Below are 16862 nucleotides of genomic sequence, written 5' to 3' on the forward strand. Positions count from 1 at the left end.
TTGCTATCTGAAAAGTTTTGAGATTGTAGATCGTCTATTTTCAGAATGAAGTATGTCATACATTGAAAAAACGTACTCTCAAATAAGCATTTCAGGTTATCTTTACCATTTGCACATGTATTCATTGATACAGTCATGTTGTTTGCAATTCAACTTAAATGAAGTCTGCATCAAGTGAGGCTTGAACTGGCGACCTTGAGATTGTGAGGCACTCATTTAAGGGAGACGCCATTGGACCAACAGACAAGGAACTGTGAAAAAGGAGATGACACAGATGATACAGTTTCACGCAAATAGCTGAAAAATCCTGGGTTTAAGTGTTTTTCAAACTGCTCAAAATTGCGGACAATCTAAGGGCGGAGCTTACTGGTCAAAGCGATATATGTGTTCCTCATGAGTCAAGGCACAAGTGTAAGCAAGTTTCACGACTTTCGCCCAAACGAGGCATGACTTTTGCCTGTTTAAAGTTTGCATTTTCAAAAAATTGCTATAGTGCCCCCCTTTGGCCAATTGGAGTGAGATTGGTTTCAGTGATATTTGGAATGACTCTCTACATTACTGCAACGTTTCAAAGAAATGTGAGTCTTGCATGTATGTGTTAGGGGCAGATGAATAATTTTCATAAAACTGCAATAGTTAAAATCTATTTCCTCCTGGGATTTTTGAGTAATCTGCACGAAACATTTTACACATGAACTTAGGACCTTTGCCGACAAAACAAAAGCGGCGGATTTTCCATAAGTGAAAAAATGCAGAAGTTATGAGCCAATGGCTGTTTTTCATATAATTCAAAATGGTGGGCGATCTAAAGGTCAGAGGTCAAAAGTCAGACCACGAAAGTTGTCGGGCATGAAGAGACGCATGTGTGTATCGAAGTTTCATGGTTGTAGGTCAAACAGGGCATGAGTTGTACCTGTTCAAAGTTGGCACTTTCAAGTGAGTGCTATAGCGCCACCCTTTGACGAATGAGTGTGAGAATTATTTCTTGATAGTTTTTCATGAGCATCTACCATATGGCCGAGTTTCGTAAAAAGCGTATGCACGGTTAAGCCAGAACTGCCAAAAACAAGTATTTTTCAAACTGCTCAAAATTGCGGACAATCTGAGGGCGGAGCTTACTGGTCAAAGCGATACATGTGTTCCTCATGAGTCAAGGCACAAGTCTAAGCAAGTTTCACGACTTTCGGCCAAACGAGGCATGACTTGCCTGTTTAAAGTTTGCATTTTCAAAAAATTGCTATAGCGCCCCCCTTTGGCCAATTGGAGTAAGATTGGTTTCAGTGATATTTGGAATGACCCTCAACCTTTCTGCAAAGTTTCAAAGAAATGTGAGTCTGCATGTATGTTTTAAGCGCAGATGAATAATTTTCATAAAACTGCAATAGTAAAAATCTATGGAATCCTGGGATTTTTGAGCAATTTGCACGAAACCTTTTACTCATGAACTTTGGACCTATGCCGACATAAAATAGGGAGCGGATTTTCCATAAGTGAAAAAATGCAGAAGTTAGGAGCCAATGACTGTTTTTCATATAATTCAAAATGGTGGGAGATCTAAAGGTCAGAGGTCAAAAGTCAAACCACGAAAGTTGTCGGGCATGAAGAGACGCATGTGTGTATCGAAGTTTCATGGCTGTAGGTCAAACAGGGCATGAGTTGTACCTGTTCAAAGTTGGCATTTTCAATTGAGTGCTATAGCGCCACCTTTTGACGAAAGATTGTGAGAATTATTTTTTGATCGTTTTTCATGACCATCTACCATATGGCCGAGTTTCGTAAAAAGCGACAGCACGGTTCAGCCAGAACTGCGAAAAGTGGCAGAAGAAAAAGAAGAAGTGACAGAATACTGCCAATAACAAAACAGGTCCAGAGCTGAGCTCTGGCCCCGTAATAAATGCTACAGAAAGAATTCATACTTTTTGCAGCCCTAGTTAACTGTCACTTTTAATGATTCTGTTTACTTTCATACAGTAGCTCTATGCTGGTACTGATTATTAACCTGTGTGGACAAAATACTCAACCCCAGTATTTGAGTCAAAGTATAGATACTCCTGGTCAAATATTTACTCAACTACAAATGAAAGTTGAATCATGATGCTCTCTGTTTAATAAAGTGCTCTGAACATATTCTGTGGAGAAGATAGAATGTCAAATTGACAATTTACATTGACTTATGCACACCTGTACGTCTAGCTTTCAAACACAGAGTTTCAACTTTTAGAACTCTTTCAGTTTCACAATTCAGATTATGGCACAATATGAATTCCATATTACTGTGGCACTGATAGACAGAGTGATGAAGAATTCACTGAGTTAATTTCTGGTAAGATTAAATAGAAACTTCAGTGAGGACAGAATAGAGTGAATGTTTTGATTATTATGACTAACATACAGTAAACTTCATATTCCAGGAGTTTAAAACCCAGACTAAACTGACAGAATGTGTCAGAGAACAGAGACGAGTTGCTGGAAGAAAAGTGAGTGTGGTGAACTGTCCAGACTGGACTACACCTCCATCACAGAAGACCAAAGACATCCTTCTACACGGTGTGACTCTGTGCTCTACTGAACCCCATGCTGTCCTGTTGACTGTTGATGTCAGGTCCAGTTTCTCTGAATCTGACAGGAGATCAGTGGAGGAACACATGGAGCTGCTGGGGGACAGAGTCTGGAGACACACTCTGGTTCTGTTCACACATGGATGGTGGCTGGGAGAGAGACGTGTTGAGGAGTACATAGAGTCTGAAGGAGAACCTCTGAGGTGGATCCTGGAGAAATGTGGATACAGATACCATGTTCTAAACACCTACAAGTTTGACATTTCAGAAGTAGAAAAGCTGATGGAGAAAATAGAAGACATGGTGATGAGGAACAGAGGACACTTTGGACAGATGGCACTGTTTGAAAGATTAAAAGGAATAACAGAAGAACAATGGAAGAAGAGAGAGCAGGAGATGATAGAGAGGATGTTGAAGTCTGTGGTGACGGAGCCAGAAGAACCAACCCTGCCAGCTGTCAGGGGAATGAACAAGATGGACCAAGAGGATGCACAGAGCAAGGACTTTCCTCCCGATAGTGAGTGTGTGTGTGTGTGTGTGTGTGTGTGTGTGTGTGTGTGTGTGTGTGTGTGTGTGTGTGTGTGTGTGTGTGTGTGTGTGTGTGTGTGTGTGTGCGTGCGTGCGTGCGTGCGTGCGTGCGTGCGTGCGTGCGTGCGTGCAATTTACATAAGAATGGATGGGTTTATTTTCATGAAACTTGTAAGGAATGACAAACTTTTGTGTAGAAGAGGTCAAGGTCAAAATGACATCATGTTTCATATTATCATTGTAAATGTCTTGCTGTCTGTTGTCTTCTGTTCCAGTGAGTGGTGGAACACACTCTTCAGGAGTTGGAACCATGAGTGAGGTTTCCAGCCTGGCAGACACTGATGTAAGTGTGAGAGAGGAACATGTTTCATTGCATTTTCATAGATGTTTCATTAAAACACATTATAATTCTTTATTTGATGTTTTATTTTATTCTAAGTCAGTGGTGAAGGAGCCAGTAGAATCAACCCTACCAGCTGTCAGGAGAAGGAACAGCAAGCAATGGTTTACTCCAAGCAGTGAGTATTAATGTGTGTATTAATGTGTATTAGTGTGTGTGTGTGTGTGTGTGTGTGTGTGTGTGTGTGTGTGTGTGTGTGTGTGTGTGTGTGTGTGTGTGTGTGTGTGTGTGTGTGTGTGTGTGTGTGTGTGTGTGTTTGCGCACGTGTGTGTGTGTGGGTGTGTGGGCATACAGTACATGTTTGCGCACGTGCGTGTGTGCGTGTATATATATATGTTACAGTATGATTGGAAAACCAGTCAGATTGAAAAAGGAGTGCTTGTTTTCTCCTCCCGCGCTCCCCCGTGGCAAGGCGGGGGAGCGCACCAAAAAAAAGAAATGACGTCTTGGAGGTACAGAGACTAGGGGGAGACGATGATTTACGATTCTGTCCCTATCGGGACATAACTCGGACGGCGCTGAGTCGACTGAAGGTGACTTCACAACGCTCGGCACGGAGACTCGCTCGCCTAAGCTCGCTCGGCGGTTTCTCTCGTGGCTCAAGTCCTTTCAGACGGCACGTCTCCGTTCGGTGAAAACGAGTGCACCTTTTTCAATCTGACTGGTTTTCCAATCATACTGTAGCATATACACAAATGACATAAGAATGGATGGGTGTATTTTCATTAAACTTGTAGGGAATGACCAGCAGGTTGACCTGAAAAGATGAACTTCTTTGTAGAAGAGGTCAAGGTCAAAATGACATCGTGGTTCATATTATCATTGTAAATGTCTTGCTGTCTGTTGTCTTCTGTTCCAGTGAGTGGTGGAACACGCTCTTCAGGATTTGACACCATGAGTGAAGTTTCCAGCCTGGCAGACTCTGATGTAAGTGTGAGAGAGGAAGATGTTTCATAGATGAAACTTAATTGGACATCAATCCCACTCATGTTTATCCTTATTTCTTTACCTTATATACTATATCATACATGATCCTTGTAACAGATGTATTGTGTATCATTATTGATGTTATGTCTCCATCATACCTGATCATTATAAGAACACTGATGTATTTTATATCTTTATTCATGGCATTTGTAAGAACAATAATATGTGTTCCTTTTTCCTCCTGGCTCTTACATCTTTATTAACATTTCATTACATTTAGTTAAACATGTGTGTGATTAAACATGTAGTTTATTAATGATACAGCAATAATCTGTTGATAACCAAGAGCTTTGGTGTTTCAAATATTTTTTATTGTGAAGCACAGGATAGGAGTATACATTTCTGTTCATATACATGGATTGCTTCCTTTTTCCCCAAAAAACAAACAGACATTTAATAGACAGGTAAAATGAAAAGAATACACTCAAACTTAAAGCAAAAAACAAAAGGACCCTCCCGCCTCCCTTCCCCCTCCCCAGAAGTGCTGCCCCAAATTACGTGTGACACAGGTCATCCACAAGGATTAGCCTTTCAACCTTTAAGAAAGGAGACTAAAGGCTTCCAAATCTTTTCCAAATCTTGGATACAAATTAAAATATTTTTCCATTGTTGATTGTAAGATAAATCAGATTTAAGTACAGACAATTGATATACCATCCGGCCGATCTATCAGGATGATATTTTTTCAATAATTGACATGTCAGTGAATATTCCATATCTTTCAGTCAGGCTCTGGTCTAAACATGTTACATTTTATACATTTACAACCAGATCAGCTTTCATTGAAGCGAACATACAGTATTTCAGCGTTATTACAATATTTGTATAAGCTCAAGTTTATTGTTTTATGCAGTTTGATGGATCCTGTATTAATGTACACTGTTGTGTTTCAGTCTTCTTACAGAGGACACTTTGGACATTCGTCTTCATCGCATGAGACACGACAGAAGACACTGTTTGAAAGACTCACAGGAAAGAAAACTTTAACACAAAAAGAATGGAAGAAGAGAGAGGAGGAGGTGATAGAGAGGATGTTGAAGTTTGTGATGATGGAACCACAAGAACCAAGCAGTGAGTCTACTTTTATCCTCTTATGTGGACATTAATAAAGTATTAAAATGTGTGTGTGGGTATGTGCGTGCATGCATGTGTCCTTGCATAACATAACAAGAATGGACGAGTGGATTTTCATGAAACTGGGAGGGAATGATCAGTAGGCTGTCTTGAAGAGATTATTAACTTTTAGGTGTCAAAGGTCAAAATGACATCATGGTTCTATGTGAGGAACAGAGACATGTAGAGATGTTGTGCTGGGCTGCAGGGTTTTCACATCCAGGTGTGTTTTTATTATCATTGTAAATGTCTTGCTGTCTGTTGTCTTCTGTTCCAGTGAGTGGTGGAACACCGTCTGAAACAGGAAGTTTATACTGCTGGTCACCTGCCAAGGTCTCTGATTGGCTGACAACACATCCTGGACCAACAGCGCCCTCTTCAGGATATGACACCATGAGTATAGCTCCCAGCCAGGCAGACACTGATGTGATGAGTGTGAGAGATGAAGATGTTTCATAGATTAAACTTCAGTTTGACATCAGTCTCACACATTTTAATTCTTATTTATTTAATTAAGAGAAACATTAGCACCTCCAAATTAATTCTTAGTTATAAAAATCTATCCCAACCCACGTCTCATAACAACGCATTAATGTCACATTAATTCTGACCATTCAAAAAAGCTACATATCTTCATAAGTCAGCTATTTTAACAACAATCTCAACTATATAAAATGCTATTATTACAGTTGTATGTACAGTAGACCAGGAAGTATCTATCTATCGTTTTGATGTATATATTGCCGGTAAACCGTAAACCGTGCGTCAGTTACGGACGGACAAGGTTTTGTGGCATGAAATAAATATTATGATTAAGTATGGTGGATTACAATAAGTGTTTTGCCATTACATGGCAGGCACACTTAATAAGTATGGCGGAATACTATAATTGTTTTGCCATTACATGGAAGGCACACTTAACTAATCCTAACCTTTTGAAAGAGGTTGATCATTCCATGGACATAGTGAGTAAAACCAGCTCCATACAGAATAATCACACTGACTGAACATCAGGAAAGTTACTGATTGTTTGTTTCCTGCTTTTTATCTTTCAGACCAGTTTTTCCCCCATCGTGCACACAGAACACACAACCAATGAATACAGGTAGGTCATCCTCAACAGCTTCCTCCACATATGTAGAAGTTGTGTCTTTGAGAACATCAGCTGATCATTCACCACAGCTGAGTCTTCCGGTTTCCACTAACATGTTGTTTCTATTCAACCAACCACTGTGATGGTACATGAACTGGATACAACATGTGGCAACATGACACCTCATGAAGTCAATAGATTATATCAATGTTGGTTTTGGGGGTGCCGGTTTTCAAGTGGTTAAGGCGCGTACCACACAGACTTTGGTGCCTGACATCGTGTCCCGGGTTCAATTCCCGAGCCAGGCGGCGGATTTGCTGCATGTTATTAATTCCATGACTCTCTCCCTGTTTTTTTCCACTGTACTAACTACATAAAGGCAGAAAGACCCCAAACATATCTTAATACAAATAAATGCTTGTTTTGTGTCACAGGTTCACGTTCCCAGAGGCGGGGCTGTTCCAGTGTAAAAAGACGGGGTTGGCGTTTGGAACGACAGGGGAAGGAGAAGTCCTCTACAGGACTGTTCAGTGGGATGAGGACCAGCTCCAGTCAACAAGAGGGACTCCTGCAGGTCCTCTGTTTGACATTCAGTGTCCTCACCAGTCTGTCTACCAACTACACTTGCCACACTGTGACGTCACACCTGGTGAGGCATCCAATCACTTTCAAGTTTCTTGTTCAAAGTCACTCTGTATAACAAATCTGTTGAAATACAACACCTTCTGCCTTCTGTGTACTGAGAATGAAACTTAGTGTGTCTGACACACAGCAAGGAAGAGGCGGATCGAAGGTTAAAGGTCACAATGGTGAGTCTGTTGACCAAATGGTGAAAAACAAAGGATAGATGAGGGGCGTGGCTCCGCTGGCTGCCACGGCTCAGCTCTGATCCAGTGTACTGTAGTGGAGAGGAGAAGCTGAGTCAGCCATAATTATCACGATGATAAACAAATGAAGCAAGCGCACTGCAACTGCATAAGGGTTAAGCAGGCTGGAAGCGCTACAACACTAGAAAGCTAAGTGTAGAGTAGCTGAACTTTACCATACGTAAAGATTGGATAAGACCTGATTGGTGTGCAGACCAGGTTGTTGTGGAGGTGATTAGAGACGAGGGGCAGGTGTGATGATGATCGTAGATGAGAGGCAGGTGGAGCTGTCAACACCGGCTGATGAGCGCGGAGTGAGCGCCAAATGTAGATGAAGAGGTGAGGATGGCCGAGTCGTAACACACAGCCAGCTAATGTAAAACTATGTAGATGTAGAGGTGGGTCGTAATGTAAACTATATAGATGTAGAGGTGAGTCGTAATGTAAAACTATGTAGATGTAGAGGTGAGTCGTAATGTAAAACTATGTAGGTTTAGAGTTGAGTCGTAATGTAAAACTATGTAGATGTAGAGAGTCGTAACACACAGCCAGCTAATGTAAAACTATGTACTGTGGGCGAGCTCTCAGCACACAGAACACATTGGGAAGTGTTGTGTCTGCTTTTCACATCCTCCTCACAACAAAATGTTTTATGTAAAATATCTGTAAAATGTGCAAAACTTTTCACAGGTGATGACCTTTGTGTGGCCAACATCACAGATGAGGGGATACACTTCTTAAAACCTCTGAAAGTGACCCAGACTCACGTGATTGTAAATGTGACCCACCTGTCTCTCTTTGGGCTGACCTGGATTCTCGACCTCTTTAACCCTAAACCTAAACACATTGTTGGTCAAGTTCTGCTGTTCCTGCGACCGCCAAGCGAAAGATATGAGATGAATGTATTCCTGCTGCCGAGAAATGTGCATCCCGAAGAAGTAAAATGTGTTATCTAATGCTAAGTAGCCTCATCCCTTAAAGTTTGATTATCTTCATACGTATTGTACTTCAACATAAAATGGATTGTGATTCTGAAGAGATGCTAGTCTGTAGGTTTGGGCACATTGACAGCCAATATCAGGCCAAAGTCCATAACTTGTACTAAAGAGCCATGTCAAAATAGACTGTCCATCAACAGTGACAAATAATGGTCTGCATGGTCTGGACTAGCTAGTCTATACCAGGCATTATGATGGAACCATGTGGTAAAGTGTGTGTCATTGTAGGTGGAAAAACAATATCAACAGGATGTACGGATCATGAATACACCTACATGTTCACTCACCGCAGACACATCGTACAGTCTGCACTGTCTTCCACATGAAGCACAACCAAAGGTATCACACACTTGTTGGTCTAGTCCTACTACTTCTGCAACTACTACTGCTACTATTACTAATACTACAGTAAAATGACTGCCACTACTACAGTAATCCAATGCAATAGTAATACATGTATGTGTGTCTTCAGGCTGGGCTTTATTATCTGGACTTTGGGAGTAATTACCAGCCAACATTTGAGGTGTTCATGGATTTGAAGACAGAATACTTCTCATTGGAGCTACGAGGACCTGAGGGTGAGGGTGAGCCGGTGTGGAATGGACACAAGCTCAGAGTTAAAGGTACAATTATGTTTCTTAAGCTACATTAAGTACATTTGCATCTTTATGTGCAGGAGACAGCTTAGTCCTTTGAGTAAGAGGATGAAAACATTGATGCTGCAACATTTAAACATCTACCTATACAAGTCAGAGAAGTGTATAACGATAATTTAAACAATATGAAATGTGAAATACACACATTTGGTTTGGCGATGAATGAATCCTCTTTTAGATACTCTGGGGGAGCAAGTTGCTTTTCCCCTACCAATCGTGGCCTTCTGAATCCCCCCATCTTTACCTTTAAATGCACTAAATCTCTGTCTGTGAGTGTTTCCACTGCAAAACTCCAGAACTGTCTCACTATTATGATAATGTGTATGGTGGGTGAGCAGCAGTTTCTAGAAGGGCAGCAGCAGCATGAGATAAGGCAGCAACAAAGCTAATGAAAAGTTGCATGCCGGTGTCACGCATTGCATTTTCATGTGTGATACCGGAATGCACTCCATCTCAAATCTCCTCAAACAACTCAACTTTTAGACATCGATAAAAACACAATTGACTTTAGACCCAACTGACTTTAACTTGATTTAATGGTTAATTTATTTACATTTATAAATTACATAAAAAGTTATTTTATGATAGATTTTATATTTATGGTTTATTTTTGTATTTTCAAGCATATTTGATTATGTGTGACTGATGGGTAAAAGTAAACTCTTAACCCTACAGTGAAATATCCTTCAGTCTTTAACATGTGCTCAGCCCCTCCCATACCCATGCTCATGAACGCATTAAAAAAGCTTTCATTGAATGTTTTTTGGTGAACGGTGAGCTGTACACATCTGTTTGCAACTAATGAACGCAAACATGAGTGCCGTTGACTCCTGCATGTTTCAGTCAACAGTTGTACATCTGAGTTAAGTATTCAGTATTATCAATTTATCCATAATTGTGCATTCAGCTACTACTTTGAGGACTAAAATAATGTTGTATAATTAGAGGATTTTATTAGCTCTTTGACTGTCAGAGTATTTTCATAGTACTCCCCCAGTGCCAGCGATTTTCGTGTTTTTTTGTTATTTAAATTAATTTAAGTTTGTCTGGCTTAAACACACACGACAGATCGGCCAGCAGAGAGCAGCAGATCGACACCTCGATCACTCGTTCACTCGCTCGACCCCCCCCCCCAAACAGGCTCAAACAGTCCATACGTCATATCCGGATATGACGTATTCGCCGCTCGCCGATCGGGCTTCAGATTGCTTGGAATACACAACGACGATAACTGTTCGTCATCCAGACTAAATAAAATAGAAGTGGAGCTCTCTGTTCGTTTCTTATACCGTGTGAAAAAACGTGTTTTTCCCTATTCTGGCCTAAAATGGCTAAAAAAGTCCTTCCGAGAACCGGAAACGGAATCTGCGTCATGAATCCGGAACCCGGTGAGTGTGAAGTAAACAGAAAGCGAAACTGATGCTGAAAAATATACAGAACAGCGCGATCACAGATTAAACAATGAAAAAGCTATCAGCGCGTCTAACGCGTCGACGGCCAAGTGGACAAACTAGCAATTGACTCGATAACGCGTCGACGGCAGTCAAAGAGTTAAGATTAATATTTAAGTATAATATTAATCATGTGTGTAAACACTGCAGTAAAGGCTTTCACTTCATGTCATCCACAGGACAAATCAAACCAACGATAATGAAGCCCATCAGCCATTCTGTTTCAGGTACACACCCATTATCTTCATATATACGTTTTCCCTTTCTTTCAACTTAACAATCTTAAGATTTACAGTATGTTATCCTTTGATTTGCATAAAGTCAAACAGGGTTTATTGATGGAAAATCGCGACGCTTTAGTCAGTAAAGTGAAGAACGTGGGTCCCATCCTTGATTATCTGCAAAGTAAGGGCTTCCCTCCTGAAATGGCCGCCAACGTCCAAGCTGAGACCACACCTCAACAAAGCATGAGGAGGATCCTTGACAGTGTGACCACCGCTGAAGCAGCAGAGACCTTGTACGAAGCTCTTGTCATAAATGAGAAGTTGGTCATGGAGGAGATACTGGGTCTGGGATAATACCAGGGGTGGATCTACGGTAGGTGGACCTGCATGGAGAGGCACAGGCCCACCCAGATTGACTCTGAATGGGCCTACCCAGAGTTACATATTTGTCCTAATGTCAATCAAATGAACTGAAGCATGCATAATGGGACAATGTACATTGTTGTTGGAACATAAACACAGACAGGGTGACGCTGAGCCTTCCTGACATTTGTTTATATTTTTCATGTACAGAACATTTAAAATGTTAACCAATATCTGCTGTGTTTCATTATTTATCAGGCTGTAGGTTTATATGGGAAAATATTTTGTAATAAATTAAACTAACCCTTGGATAAGATGTGACTTATTTTTGTAATGAAATGATTTGGTCTACAGTTCAAACATGTACATTGTAACCTATTCACTAGAAACACATTTCCTACGAAAATTCAAGTGTGCCTGCAGCTGGCTGGTGGGAAGGGGACTGTGTGTGTGTGTGTGTGTGTGTGTGTGTGTGTGTGTGTTGCCTTGTCTCCATGAACAAATGACAGCAGCAAAGGTCTTTAATCTGACCACCTGCAGTTTATTTACATTAAATGTCTTATAATACAGAAGATACTTTGAATGTATAATATATACATATTGCCATTTACATTTGCCTCATTGCAGAGCAGCCGGTGGCCACAAACATCGACGAGCGCAAGACCTCACATCTGAATCAATCGTGAATTCTGGTAAAAAAAAAAAAAACACTCTCATAGAAGTCATGTTTTTAGTTTGGTTAATCTTCATTTCGAAGCTTACCTGTGAACATCCAGGTAGTTTGTTGTGCTCTGGATCTCCCCAAAGCATTAATATAGAGTTTTACGACTAAAATCGGGTCTGCAGAGACGAGTCAGACTAGCATCAACTGAAAACAGGTTTGACGCAGGGCACACAACTCAGAAGAGGTGAAACGCCACACACCAAACGCAAATCAGAGTCTCACTAAATGAATGAGAAAGTAGCCTACTGTATGCAGAGATGTTGAGTGAAACAAAACAATTGCTCTCCCGCAACCTGACAACACTGCGTTCCTTCAATGAGGAAGTCACTGGCTTGTTGTTTTCGTTGCGGTGTGTTTTGTGTTTTGTCTCTTGAATTACCCAAATTCTGGAGGATTAAACACATGGATAATTCATGGGATATGCAATACTAAATGAGGACAAACCTAGAGCAAAGAAAAGGGTATTGTTGCTCCTTTAGTGCATTTTTTGGAGGTAGAAAAAATAATTGATGTACATTTTTGAACAGATAGGATTTAAACCATACTATTGGACACTCGTTCTTTATAACACACAGGAGGATATTCCAGCACCCATTCAAATGATTCTAATCACTGTTTCTCGACATCGGGTTTGGGGACCACCAGGTGTTCAAATAGATGTGAGCTCCAGTCCTGGACATGTGTTTGGAGTGAACGTTGAATGAGTCACTCAAACAGACCCCCATAGTGTGTGGAAGTGCTTCTCGGTGGACAGGGGTGTTGCAAGAGCTCCCTTCCTGATGTGGTAATGACCTCTTCCTGGAATGGGATTATTTAAAAGGTAGACTAGAAGGTGAAATACAAATGGAACAAGAATCTTAAACATTTTCAAGAAAGATAAAAAATTGTGATAGCGAAAATAGACAATATACAAGCTCACACCGCGTTGCATCGTAAGAAGTTATGAGCTTAGTGATTGATATTTTCACATTCACTATTTTTTTAAATAATGATAGCGATGGTGGTTACAAATCAGGACACAACGGCTGCAAAAACTGCCTCTACCAATGTCCTCAAAAAAGTAAAATAACAGCTGATATTTTGGTTATTATATAACAGGCTTAACAGGCATCATTTTGCAGTGTGTCATAGTGACAGAAAGGCCTACCCTGCGAAAGCTGACCAGATCGGCCAGAGTGACGTGTTGGATCTGGTCGAGGCCGATGAAGCTGTAATAATCAGCGGAGGCGTCCACCAGGAAGTGTTTGAAGGCGTCGGCTGTGCGATAGGAGAGAGTGAAGCCCCAGATACACTCACTGACCCTCAGCAGAAAGCTGCCCTCTGGCTGCTCTGCAAGCAAAGACTCAGCCTCCTGACGGGAGATGATGCCTGGAGGGAGAGAGAGCAGACAGAGATCCATTTCAGAAAACGCCCAATTTTTTAAAATAGCTAAAATAGCCAATTTACAAGCTCACAACATGTCATATGACGCGCTGTGAACTTGTAGATTGGCTATACTCACTATTATTTTTATTTAAAAATAAATACATTTTGGTCAAAATCTTTATTGAATTATATAGCATAAGAAAATATCCAACAGTTCAAGCAGCATCTATAAAGAGAAAGGCTATGTCGTACATAGAAAATGTTTACATACCCATCAAACACATCATAATATTGTACTTCCATATATAATACATCAGAGCTACTTGAACATAAACAAATACCATAGACCAATATGGAGAAAGAATTTGAGAATGTTCACCTACATGCCCAAAATAGGGATTCCAGGTTGAAGTGGCTGAAGAATGTATGGTTGCCGACACGAAAACATGTGTCTATAACATGTTTGTCACATGTCCCATGTAGATAGACGGGTGATGGGTGTGGATTGAGATGCACTCAGTGCAGATCTAAAGTTCAGAGGTAGCTAAGGGGTGGCAATTGCCCTGGGACCCCGAATGACACCCCTCAGAGCAGAGCAGAGCATGCTATATTTCAAAAAAAAATCTCAAAATAGTAAGTGATGGGGAGGAGAGAAAAAGGCTTGTTTGGTGCAGAAGGAGAGTGGTGGTTATTGAGTAAACACATGGTACCCCCTGGGCCGCCAAAACCTGCTTCTCTTTTCGCCCGCCTGCTTTTTCATCTCCTTGTTGACCACCTCACTCCTCCATTTCCCTGCCAGGAGACAGGCCTTCTGCTTGGCCAACATGTTTCAACGGCCAGGGTGTCCCCGAAAACCTCTTCTCGATCTCCTCCTGCTGGACACAACTGTGTGAGACAAACACGTTTAGAATTAGACACAGGACAGTCCCGATGAGACAGACATGTTTAGAAAGAGACATCACACATAAGTAATGTAAGCGTTCATTTGCACTGATAGCTGTAGGCTACTATTATGCATGTAACATGTCAGTCGTAACCACTTAAGCCCATTCTACTTTAGTATGTGTGTGTGTGTGTGTGTATATATATATATATATATATATATATATATATATATATATATATATATATATATATATATATATATATATATATATATATATGCAACATGAGACAGAAGACAACGAGTGGGAGGAGCAATGTGAGTAATGTGTTTACCTGTGATGCACGTTTCAAGGCCCCGATTCATAACGAGGGTCGTAAATATGGTGTAAATGAAGTTCGTAAAGGAGGTCGTATTTCTGGTACTCACTAACGGACGTGCGATTCAAAAGGGGTGTCGTATATGACAGAGACGTGCGTATGACCAGTGCGTATGACCAGGTGTGATGATTACTCTCTGGAAGGCATCCAACAGCATCCAACTTCAACGTCACCGTGCTGAACCGTGCCAAACAGTGTTGCCATGTCCGCTTATTCTAAGCGAATTTGGACTTATTTTTCTGTGAAGTTGCTTGTAAATATTGGGAGCTGTGGGATGCGTTTTTTTTGGCTTGTTTCTAAAGTGTAGTTGGTTATTTGGGCTTGCTTCACTTGTTTAATTGTTTTAACCGGTGGTTCTCAAATATTTACATGTCATGGACCCCCAAGTTAATATGTATGCTAATTTATCCCTATAAGCCCCATCTGAAAATGTTTTGTGCGAGCTGGAGGCAGATTTGTGTTGCTAGAATGTTTAAAAAATCTTCCAAATCTTCCAAATTTTATTACACGATTTTAAAAATAAATAGCAGATCTACAAGCTCACAACGGTTTAATTAAAGTGCTTATAATGGCCTAAGTGCCAGTTGCTTCTTTTGGGCTTGTTTTCCTAGACCTGGTTGCTTATTTCTCTCACAACATCTGGCAACGCTGATGCAAGCTCAACTCTGCCGTCTCTCGTCTAAGATAACATAGGCCTATGCGGTGTCGCATCGCCTTGACAACTTACTGTTCTGTCTGGAAGCGGATCACGTAATAAATGCTCTCATGTGTAATGAGAATAAAGAAGTTTACAAGGTTTAACCCCATTACAAAATAAAAGGCTAATAAAACGTGGAAAGGATATTATATAAGCCTTTTCTAATGAACATTGCGCACCTTTACCAAGGTAAAAAGATTATGAAATCCAGCATCCAAGTGGAACGCTGCTATCCGATTATGGACCAGAGCTTATTGATTACTTATTGATTAAATTAGTTATGTTTTGATTAATATATCACTGTCCTACGTCGGAATGGGGAATATATCTTCTGGACACAGCTTTCATCCACTATTAGTTTCCTCATCAGATGGTAATATTTATTAGGCTGTTGTGTGTGGCGTTCATGTGATCAATATACAGTAGAGTAGCCTACAGTAGACTATTAGCCTACAAATTAATAGTGCGGCACGGACACTGACGTGCGTCAGTCCCTCCGCAGTCTCATTAAGGCATGATAGCCTATTTTCATTATTACGTGACACTGAGGGACCTTTTCAGCTCTAAATGCGACTCATAGACTAGAAAATAAATAAAAAGCGGTGGAATCTACATCATGTCTAAGCAATACATCGTTTGACATTTATTTTTATTTTTTTTATATATATGTGTTGACAAATGTTGGGCACATACATATTTTATTTGAGGTTTGCCACTGTTGTAATTGATTTTGACATGAAGAATAAAGCATTCTAAAGACATACGCACATTTCAGCCCTGGTACGCCAGCCTCGGGGCTGACCTGAGAACGTGCGCACCTGACGCACAAAACACAGACCAAAAAATCTTTATGCATCCGGTGGATATATACGACTTGTCCTAAATGCCGGTACGTACAAAATATGGTCGCAAATCCCTTTATGAATCAGGGCCGTGACGTACCTACATGTATAACATTTCAGTGGGCCAAATTAATGCATGTAAATTGCTTTTAAGTCACAGAGCAATTTGCACCTTTTACTGTACATAAATCTGGCCCAGACTATTCATTTCTAATTAGAAACAGTTAACCACTTAAACCCCAGTATGTTATGGCTCTGTTTATGAAAGCTATTTTTGGTCTGTCCTGGAAATGGGGTTACCCTGCCCGCATTTTCAACTGAGGGGATGAGGATATTTATTTAAGTATTTTATTTGCATATTTTTTCCTTTTTTTACATACACTTGCAGTTGCATGCTGTATACTATAGTTTATTAGGAAATCTGTTTTGCTTGTAATTTCCTCTTTCATCAGTTATATTATCTAAATAAGGCAAACAACTACCTGGGGGAAACATTTATAATAATGGTTGTCATGTATTTGGTCTCTAAAACAATGTGTTTGAGATTATAATTTAGACAAGACCCACACTGCTACTCACTAGTGGTGGAAACGGGTCAAGAATAGTCCACTGCCGCCCTCTAGTGGTGAGTGGGAGTTGTGACAAAGATATCGCAGTCTCTGATCTAATGCTGTTCCAGTGTACCGTCCTGTTTCAATATGTAGTGACAACTGGCAATATTTCCAAAAAGAGCG

The 16862-nt window shown here is 40.6% G+C and overlaps 1 protein-coding gene across 1 annotated transcript; it reads left to right on the forward strand.

Annotated features, from left to right (window-relative positions):
* Window positions 1-6647: 6647 nt before the first annotated feature.
* LOC311059744 (uncharacterized protein) lies at window positions 6648-11432 on the forward strand. Its single transcript, XM_084077783.1, has 6 exons — window positions 6648-6691; window positions 7114-7328; window positions 8772-8882; window positions 9016-9166; window positions 10830-10877; window positions 10972-11432. Exons 1-6 carry the CDS (start codon window positions 6682-6684, stop codon window positions 11226-11228), a joined length of 792 nt encoding a protein of 263 aa, XP_083933909.1. The 5' UTR covers window positions 6648-6681; the 3' UTR covers window positions 11229-11432.
* Window positions 11433-16862: the final 5430 nt, after the last annotated feature.

This window comes from Gymnoscopelus microlampas, assembly GCF_963454915.1.
Source record: "Gymnoscopelus microlampas genome assembly, chromosome: 14".
NCBI lineage: Eukaryota > Metazoa > Chordata > Actinopteri > Myctophiformes > Myctophidae > Gymnoscopelus > Gymnoscopelus microlampas.

What these genes read in the sequence shown, in the direction of transcription:
- LOC311059744 (XM_084077783.1), top strand. An exon ending in ACACTGTGACGTCACACCTG is followed by an intron (nt 7,329 to 8,771) that starts GTGAGGCATCCA and finishes GTGTCATTGTAG; the next exon opens with GTGGAAAAACAATATCAACA. An exon ending in ACACAAGCTCAGAGTTAAAG is followed by an intron (nt 9,167 to 10,829) that starts GTACAATTATGT and finishes TGTCATCCACAG; the next exon opens with GACAAATCAAACCAACGATA.